This window comes from Perna viridis, chromosome 1, assembly GCF_037379345.1.
Source record: "Perna viridis isolate PV_CMFRI_1.1 ecotype Kerala chromosome 1, ASM3737934v1, whole genome shotgun sequence".
NCBI classification, from domain to species: Eukaryota; Metazoa; Mollusca; class Bivalvia; order Mytilida; family Mytilidae; genus Perna; species Perna viridis.
The window spans coordinates 10,566,113-10,576,559 of NC_142445.1; the positions used below are offsets into that span (position 1 = coordinate 10,566,113).

General features: G+C 34.7%; 1 protein-coding gene across 1 annotated transcript; it reads left to right on the forward strand.

The window, feature by feature from the left end:
* The first annotated feature begins 1,038 nt into the window (after window positions 1-1,038).
* LOC148627207 (uncharacterized) lies at window positions 1,039-10,258 on the forward strand. Its single transcript, XM_088569635.1, has 8 exons — window positions 1,039-1,151; window positions 4,475-4,588; window positions 4,827-4,976; window positions 5,183-5,326; window positions 5,803-5,957; window positions 6,416-6,722; window positions 7,179-7,309; window positions 8,370-10,258. Exons 1-8 carry the CDS (start codon window positions 1,116-1,118, stop codon window positions 8,416-8,418), a joined length of 1,086 nt encoding a protein of 361 aa, XP_088425761.1. The 5' UTR covers window positions 1,039-1,115; the 3' UTR covers window positions 8,419-10,258.
* The last annotated feature ends 189 nt before the right edge of the window (window positions 10,259-10,447 follow it).

Here is a 10,447-nt window from a genome sequence, read left to right on the forward strand (position 1 = left end):
GTCAAAAACAAGATTTGAAGTCTGAAATTCTTTAGTTCTGTTCCTAAATGTATAATGCAGTGCGAGCTGCCAACATTTTTGTTAATGTTATACAGAAGTTATTCAAATTCAAAAACATATATAGAAGTTTGAACTAAAATAAAATTTCATTAATGCCTTTGATATCCATATATGGATTCCACGTAATTGGCTACGTTTAAACCTAAAAATAGGTTATCAAGATTACACATTGAAAAACAAAATAAAACCGAAATTAAACGAAACAACAAAAAAAAAAAAAACAAAAACAAAACAAAATATCTCATGATTTCCGATGTTCAACGCCATAGTCGCTTTTATTATGGTATCGAGTGCACTGAAGATCAATTATTTGAAGGGGGAATAAATCTATATATAAGATGCTACTAGGAAGCAACGAGTTTGCGCTATTTCACAACCTCACTTTATGAAAATTTAGTCAGTTGGAATGTAGGTGAATTCTCAATACAAATTTTACTTCAAATGACAACAATATTATTTGCAGCTTTTTTCAACAGGAATAAAAACAAACTACATCTTAATCTTGCAAGGAAGCATGGTAGGTTTATATACAGTCAATGAAAAAAAACTTGAAATACTAACAGTTCCAGCAATAACCTCCCTCACAAACGATAAAAGCAGGTCTAGTATCTGTCCATCCATCCGTCACACTAATCGCGTTTTACCTGCCTCACCAATGATGAATGCAGGTCTAGTATCCGTCATACTAACCGGCTCCTAAACTGACTAACAGTATACCAAACACCGAACTTTTACCGTCCTTCCATCCCTCATACTACACCGGGTCCCCCAACTGACGATATACAAACTCCCCAACATTTTGTAATGTAAGTTTTACGTTGCAAGCTTTTATAAGTTCTTTGACCACGTCCATTCTAATAAAAAAATTATCTTAGTTTATTTTATGGTCTTCGGCCAGTATTGGCTCCCAGAAAAGTGCACATGGTCCCCGGCATTACATACAGTGTAAGTAAGTAAAGACAAAACAACCGTCTTATTCAATAATCCGTCGTTCTTCAAACATATCATGGTTATAAATAGAAGTTCTATTTTTATCTGTTATATCCGGCGATTTTATGAAATGTCCAATGGCTTCAACCGATCTTGCTTCTGTAAGTAAATGTGTTTTCGTTCAGTTTTTAAAGTACCAATACGATAGAAGGTAATGATAGCAGTCAGGCTAACTGACTATTTATACAGGTACATCAAATATGCAGTCAGATTAGTATGGAACGCCTAAACTGTCTTTTGAGATACACATTTGTTTACGTGTTGTCAATTTTATATTACTTGCTGTGGTTTTATAATTACATGTGGTCATTTTGTATTTACGTTATGTAGGAACATCTTTACATTATGTCGTTTTGTCTTTACGTTCTGTCGTTTTATGATTACGTTATGTCAACATATATTTACGTTATGTGGATTTATCTTTACGTGCAGTAGTTTTCTTATAACGTGAGGTCGTTTCATCTTTACCTTATGTCGATCTCTAAATACTTTATGTGCATTTTCTTTTCTTTACGTGCAGTGATTTCTTCTTTACGTGATGTGGTTTCTTCTTTACGTGATGTGGACAAAAAATTCATAATGACGTGTGACCCCGGAACTTTTCGATCCGGTGTAAACTTCAAATCAGTCCGTAAAAAGCAAAATAGACGTCACAACGCCGATTAGAACAGTGCTGAACGAAATACACTTGGGTAGTCTACCCAGTCACCCTAGAGAGTTTATTCTATCGTAAAAAAATAGCTTATTTGTTATTCACGTCCAATATTATCATAATTGATACACCTGGGACTCTGTTGATGACTTGTGGCGATTTTCGTAGTCAGAATATATTTTTTGAATTCCAAAAACATGGGAATTTCGACTCTATATATATAGAAGGGTCTGAAAATTTTCCAGCGTTGTTAGAACTGTCAAATTTGCGATGCAAACTTTTTGGTCGTTCCCTCCGCGTGACTCGAATTCATACCGCTGTCCGGGTGTCAAAAGAATTGGCCTGCAGCATCGCTAAGCTTGTCGTAAAAGGCGACTAAATAGTGCTCAGAAACCTAGCTGGGGGCTAGGCGCTCTGCCCACAGAGCAACTGGGATGTGTGCCCCAGGTGGTGGAGTGGGGTACCCCTGGCATGTTACATGCTGGGGTTGTCAGGCTACAATACGGAAAACCTGACCGCAAACCATAGTGGTGCACCGTGTTGGGAAAAATGCCACGTTCCTTGCACGTTAATGAACCCTACTGTGGTATTCTCCCGGAGTAGGAACCATAGGGCTCCGCCACAGGAGGCTAAATTGCCCGACCTTACCCATCCCTCCCTTTTTCTAGTGGCAATCAAAATTTGTCGACCCTACTGTCCTTGTGTCCCATCCCGTTTTTCATTTCATCATCATTTCATGTTCATTTTATCATCCGTTTCATGTTCATCGTCTGAATATAGCTGAAATATTGCTGCTCGGACGTTAAACCCCAACAATCAATCAATCAATCATGTAACATCTATGGCAACACCGCCTGCACTAAGTCCAGCGCCCTAGACCACTCGGCCAGCTAGGCTATATAAAAATATAGCTTTCGCTGGCCGGGTCATTCCCCCTCGTAGGATTAATCTTGGGCTGTAACAGTACGCGATGTATGGTAGTACGGGACAGTTCATCTAGGTGTTATTATGTAGGATAGAGGATCAAATTAATGATGCATGTCACAACAAATCAATATCATACAAAGTCTCAGAGTGTGACGACTCTATGCGCTACACTGATCCATCGAATCAAATTGATACAGGGAAGATAACGTTAACTTATAGAAGGGTCTGTACTACCATACATCGTGTACTAAGTTACAGCCCTAGATTACTGTTACTGAACATTGTATATTTATAAAATTAATTGTTTACAAGAAGTACTCAACACCAAAGCTATCGAAACAGGAAGCCACATTCATCACCAAGGACGAAGTTACATTTATATTTTTATTCTTACTATAGTATATGTCAGTCCCTAATCTTTTATCCGTTACTCTCTTATACCACTGAATGGAATTAAATAAAAAAAATCATTCAATTTGATTCAGTGGTATATGATTAGTAACGGATAAGAGATGGGTCCCCATGTCCCAAAATGCATAAAAGGCAAAGTCCATGTTTTGCTATGTGAAACCCCAAATTGATTCGGATCAAAATCTTAGATAAGAGGTGCACAATGAGGACATGCATTGAAGATTCTGTGAAAGTGTCATTCAATTTCATTCAGTAGTATAGGAGGAGTAACGGGTAAAAGAGGGGTCCCCCATGTCCTTATATGCACAAATGATAAAGTCCATGTTTTTCTATATGAAACTCCTAAATTGATTCGGAACAAAATCTAAAATAGGAGGAGTAACAGAAAAGAGTTGGGTACCCCATGTCCTTCTTCCTATACCACAGAATGAAATGGATTGAAATCTTCACATAATCTTTTTATATTTCACAATGTACACCTCCTATTTTATATTTTGATCTAAATCAGTTTGGATGTCAGAAAGTGCGTGTTATCAGATGGGTGAGTAGCGGGTTTCAAGTTAGTGCTCAGTTTTTATCCTCTGTTTTTCTTCTGTTTTCAGTTTGCTCTTGCTTCTTGTATTATGTCCATCTATATGAGATAATTTTTAAAAGAATACATTTAATGTTTATATTGAAGAAATTCAACTCCACAAATAAAGCTGACGCAAAAAGAAAACCCAGAAAAGTGGAGTCCGATTTGATCATTTACTTTTGTTGCTTTGTGCGTGTTGTTTTGGTTGTTTTATTTTGTTTGTGTCTGTTTTTCACGTCTGGTGTTTGTCCCTAGAGTACATTCTTTTGATTTCTGCTGGAACATTGGTTACCTTGATTACTCTTGCATCAACTAAGCTTACAGGAAAAGACTTTTTGCATAATAGTTAAATTGATAACGTTTTGTTTTGTAATGTAAAAAATCATGATGCCCTGCGTCATGGATAAAGGCAGGAAATGCTTTTTGAAAAGAAGCAAATTGTTAAAATACAACTCACAAAAGGCCAATACATTTCAGGATTTTGAAAACAAACAATGATTAAGCTTCAACTATTAAGTTTTTGCTTTTTTTGCTGCAAAAATATTTGGATCTGAAAAAAAAATCCATTTAAACAATCCAGCATCTTGAGCTTCATATAGCGGATTTATATCACTTTCCTTTTTTTTGGCATTGCATACGAATTCTGATCAAGAGTTGAGGGCTTTTTGTTTGTTTGTTTGTTTTTTCTCAGTGCCATATTGGAAACATAACAAGAATTACTGAGAATTGCTTATATATACACATAACGCTTACTACCGACCAAAGTTAAATCATATGTGCTTTCTTTGTTTAAGTTGTAATAACTTCTCACCATTCAAAAAATAAATGTTTATGGTATATTTACATATATGTTTCAACAGAAGACGCCAAACAAAGAAACACTGAAAAGGATATTAGCCACTATATATGGACAGTGTATAGGAGATGGAATAGGACTCCTCACGGAGTTTCTCACCAAAAGAGAATGTAAATTGGTAAGAAAATAACTGATATAACAAACTACGAAATACAGCTACATGGAAACTGGCAAGTCTTTCAAGACAAAGCGATGAACAACTATGAAGCAAAAGGTAGTAAGAGCAAACCAATTGTCAATTTTAAACGACTTGTGATAAAATCGCTATTATGGTTTTACGCAGGAAGAGAAGGATCGGTTATTTGAAGGCTAATCTACCTGCAAACATACAGTTTATTATTGGGTCTTCTTTTCAGTATTACAAGAGTGTTATCAAGGAGCTAGAATTTTACCACAAAGTCATTGTGTCGGATGGACATCGGACAAGATGGAAAGACGGAGACTGGACCGACGACAGTGATCAGATGATACTAATTATGAGGTCGCTTACCGACACTAAAGGAAAGGTTTGTTGAATTATCGGCAATTGCTGTCGAAATGTTTCAGGTTAAAAACACTTTGGGCTAAAAAATAAATTCGATTAATTATGGTGTTTATATCGCATTTACTATTTTGATGTTATGTCTCCTGTTCACTTTTGGAATACAGGGGAGAGGGCTAATGTGATCACTTGTTCAAATAGTGAAACTCTTCTTTGTCTATTTTTGAACAGGCTGATTGTTGTGATTTTGCTTCCAAACTACTTGGATGGGTAAATAAAGGCTTTCCCGAACTTGGCGACGTTGCTGGCTTAGGAATTGGCAAAACAACATTGACAGTTGTTAGGAATCCAGATTATTTAAAGGATCCTCATGCAGTAAGAATGTACCTTTAATGAAGTACTGGACATTTTAGCGAAGTGACGTTTATGTTGTTAAGAATTTGTGACTTTATATTGTAGCCAGACACTTACACGAAAAATTCGGCAGACATTTCCAACTGAATTAAAGATAGAATTTTCACATTTAAACTGGAATAATAAGATAAGTAAAAAATGAATATACCTTAAAACTCTTTGACTGTTCGCAGGACTGAATAATTGTGAACCAATTTTTTTAACTTTAGAACTGATACTTGTCAAATATCAAGTCAGCATTAAACTCAACAGATTTATACAATAAAACTTTAAACATCTTAATACTGAACAGCACCACAGTTAACTAGTTTTAAACTACTGTTATTTAATCTGTTATTTTTTGTTATTTTAATTTTATATCTATATGTTGATTCGTATGTTTAGCGCATTTGTATTGATTCTGTCATCTTTGAATGGTATGTTTGCCTTTCTTTAAGGCTGCACAGCTAGTATGGGACAGTAGCCAAAGAAACATTGCTCCAAATGGAGCTGTAATGAGAACATCATTTGTTGGAGTTCATGTATACTGGGACTTATTTCAAGTTAGGAATAATGCTTTAGAATTTGCTAAAATTACTCATTACGATCCTAGGTAAGCACAATTTAATACGATTTTTTTTCACATTCATATGTATATCAAGTACGCTTTCATTTTAATCTCTGGTACAATGTATGTTACTTATACAGGGATACATAAACAGTCACTGATATGTAACTGTCCACTAGAACCCGTCCAAAGCCAACACAAGACAAAACAAAACAAAAACCGTCACAGGTAATGGTCATCACCACTTTGTTGTATATATACAAAAATGTAATCGATTTCTCTTTATAAATTTGTTTCAATCTTTTATCTTTATTTTTAACTAGTTCCTCTCATGTATGTATAATTTGTGTATATTTTTAATATGTAAAGCGCTTAGACTAAATGTATTGTTATATAACACGCTTTAAAAAAATGCCTAGAAATAATAATGATAATAATATACATGTGTATATATTGTTTAGAAGACTCCAGTAATCGTCATTAACTCTTTTTTCTATAAACAGGTGTCAAGCCTCAGCTGTTGCTGTGTCTGTTGCCATAGCAACCATGATACAAGGGAATCATCGAGACAAAAAGGGTCAGTACAAAGTCGAGGACATTATAAACGAGGCGTATAGATTTGCGTCTGAATGTTTAGAGACTGAAGACCAAAAGAAAGAACTTATGATTTATCTGAAATGTGAAAATATTAAGAAACTTAAACTTGATGAAGAAAGAAAAATAGGCTATACATACAAGTCAATGGGCTCCGGATTCTGGGCATTAAAGCAGGATAATTTCAAGAAGGCCATTACAAAAATTATCATGCAGGTAATACGGGTATTTTTTACAGTCAGAACCGTCTTTTTCATGCTTCTTTTTATTTGACTGAGTTCGATTTTATAATAGGTAAATCTGTCATTCCATTTACGTGCAAAGTATTTAAGAATTATTTAGAGATGTGGTTTCTTTCATTTGTATTAATTATGCACTGTCGTAAAAACATACACGCCTGATGATATTTTTTAAATGGAAAAAGAAATGTAGCCAGACAATGCAATAAATCTAACAGAAAACTAACCGTACCAAATTTGTAGTGTTAATAGAGTGGTTTTGTCAAAGTTAAACAATTTATTCGGATGCCAACCACACTTGATCTGATTGTACATAAATAATATACAAATAAAATATGAAAAGTAGAATGGTATCATTTTATTTATGGTAAATTTTTATGTACAGTCTAGTTAAGACCGAGTTATAACCGTACATCCTTTGTCTTCTTTCCAGGGTGGAGATGCAGATTCTAATGCGTGTGTTGCAGGTGCAATGTTAGGGTGTAAGCTTGGGATAACTGCCTTACCAGAACAATGGCTGTCAAAGTTGTTACACAAAGGGTGGTTAGATAATGAGATTAAAAAGTACGTACAATTAAGTAAATGCACAAGATTACCTCAGGCGAAATGTCACACAAGTATCATTAATGTATTTATTATACTTCATGTCAATTTGCTGAATTTTGATTGGTTTAGTACAAGGTAATATTCTGCTCTATCACATGGCTCAGAGGTTGATAGTTTTTTTTGTCTATTACCCGTTCGTGAAGAGCTAGACTGGTGCAGGTAAAATCTTAGGTAGTCTTAATCAGTACTGATATAACATCGATTTAGCGAAGCAGACGTTTATTCTTTGTATTTATGATGCCAAATCTACTATGAATTTGTGATCACATATTTCTTATTGTATTGTAAAATTAAAATGAGATTGAGGTTGTAGCTTGAAAAAGAAAGTTTTTTTCATGAGTATTTGTCATTGTTGATAAATTTCCATAACCTGAATTCTTGATATTTTTGTTTGTTTGTTTTTGATGTATTGTTGTAAGGACGCATAGTCGGATTGAATATATATACAAAAAACAAAACAAAAAAAACATGCAAAACTGATTTTGTTAGGGTTTAGTGTGAAAAAAGAATGCCAATGGAACATTCCGTATAATAAAATATATAATAACTCATAGCTTGAAGGATGATTAAGAGTTTTGAACGCCTTGAAAATACGGTTGTTGGCATCGGCAACGCCTCGGGATGGCAACGATTTTCTCGGGATAACAAACTGCTCTATTATTCTCATATCTATATGTTATTTATATAATAAAATGTAGCTGATGGTAAAAAAACTGCACGCTTTCAATGTGGGAGGTTGTGGATTCAAACCCTTGGTCGAGTTGCACTCAAGACTTTTATGAAAACTTACTGCTTCTTTGCCTAGCCCGCGGCGTATAGAGTGACGACTGGCTGGCTCGGAGTAAGAATAATGTACTCGAGAGTGGGGTGACATGCCTTCCCGAGGCAGCACAAAATAAATCTGAACTCGTACAAGTGTTTGACTTTTCAAACATTCTCGTTCTGCCTGAGATGCACGGAGTATCTGCCATAGGAATTTCGACCAATCTAATAGTAAACACGTTTTTTTTTCTTTTAGATATTTTACAATGATGAACTGGGATGAAGACCACAGTGCTTTAGACTAATCGGTGAAAGTTTAAAAAAAAAGAACATTTTATACTTTATTTAGTATTGATGGAACATTGTTAGATTAACATAAAGAGAATGTATAATGAAAGAAGCAAACATAACTTATGTTTCACAAAAGCAAATGCAATTGTGATTTTCTTTGGAATATAGCAATTTCCTCAAATCTTTGATTTTAAGTAATCTGGTTTTCAGTTGAGGACACATTTTGGAAAATTCTGCATTTGTTTTCGTATGAAACTGAGTACAGTCGACACAACTGACAATATATATGTCCCTCCCGTGATGATGCGCATAACTTCTAATTGAATACTCTCAAACTTGTTACCTAGATATTGGGTGTGGTTTTGTCAAATGATGTCACCATATTCAAGGATAGGTCTGATATAAGAAAAGTACATTTTCTCAAAGACATACCTGTCAATGACAAAACGCACCTTACGCAAAACATTTACTCTCATAAAAGCTTTCTGAACAATATATTCAATGTGATCATGCCAAGAACCATTACTTGAAAAATAAATGCCCAGGTGTTTATGAGAAGCAACCTTTTGAATGTTATGGCCATTCATAGAAATAGGCGGGTGTACTGGCTTAACGGTTTTACGGGATATGGTTTTTGTTTCCGTCCTTTGCGGGTTAAATTTTACTAACCACTTTTTTTACCAGTTATGAATCTTCTCAAGATCTCTATTTAGTATGTCAGCGGCGATTGCGGCATTGTCTACTATTATTTAAATGCTCGTGTCATCTGCAGACAATTTAACACTGGCATTAATATCTTCTACAATATCAGTAATAAATAACAAAAACAGCTTGGGTCCTAATATGGAGCCCTGGGTACACCATCTTCACAGGATGTCCAGTCAGAGCTTCCACCACTAAGAACCACCCTTTGTTCCCTCCCGGAAAGATAATTTTTGAACCAGTGTAGCTTTCCCGATATCAAAATTAACGTCATTAAAAAACTATATTAAGATGCGGGTTGGGAGACAGTTTCGTCCAGGAAGGACAAACATACATTTATTTTGTTATATAATATTATAAACAAGGAATCCCCAACTTATTTATGTGACCTTGTTCCTAGTGCGGTTGGTGATCGACACGGCTTTATAACATTATTAATTTCCGTACACGCACAAACTGGTACTCTGAATACTTTCTGCAATCTACAATCCGTCTTTGGAATAGTATGCCATTGGAAACACGAATGTCTGGTTCATTAAGCATATTTAAGAGAAAACTAGAGACACATAAAAATCATGTCCAAAATATTATTATACAGGGACAAGGCAAGGACAGGTTCTACATGCAAGGATTCGCATGAACAGCAGCTCCCTTAACGAGCATCTGTTCATGCGAAATCTTGTAGACTCTCCAAACTGTTCATGTGGTCTTGTCGAATCAACTTATTATTTTATTTTACAGTGTAATAAGTATGACCAGCTTCGTACTTTAACTTTAAATACACTTGATTATCCTATCGATATAAACTTGTTATTGTATAGGTCAGATATTCTAACATTTGATGAAAATATTTATGTATTTAAACTTGTCCAAAAGTACATTGTTCAGAGCAAACGCTTCTGTTGAACTGCATTTCAATACTCCATTCTTCATTCTTCCCAACATGAATATATATATCTTTTTTTTTTTCTTTTTTAATTTAATTTCATTTCATTATCAATATCTATATTGCATTACATAGTAGTACATGTACATGATGTTTCTTGTTTCCTAAGCATCCTTGTTGTATGTTTAAATGTATAAATTGTCATTGTTGATAAGGAAACGGATTAATAAAAGCTTAGTGCTTGTTTCCGAATGCTGTTTGTTAAACTTTGTTTGATCTATTCCGTACATATGTTTGGTGTTAATAAATTAAATATGTTTAAACTAAAATATATGTAGTCTGATAAAGAAAACTCGACAACTCACGCATGAGCCCAAAACAAAATAACTGTAGTATTAAAATCTGTAAGTTTTGGTCGTAGCTTTAAAACTAAGAAAGTACCAACTCTAAGTAAA

Coding starts and splice junctions, on each gene's coding strand:
- LOC148627207 (XM_088569635.1), top strand. CDS start 1,116: ATGAAATGTCCAATGGCTTCAACCGATCTTGCTTCT. Junction 1,152..4,474: donor CTTCAACCGATCTTGCTTCT/GTAAGTAAATGT, acceptor ATGTTTCAACAG/AAGACGCCAAACAAAGAAAC. Junction 6,723..7,178: donor TTACAAAAATTATCATGCAG/GTAATACGGGTA, acceptor TCTTCTTTCCAG/GGTGGAGATGCAGATTCTAA.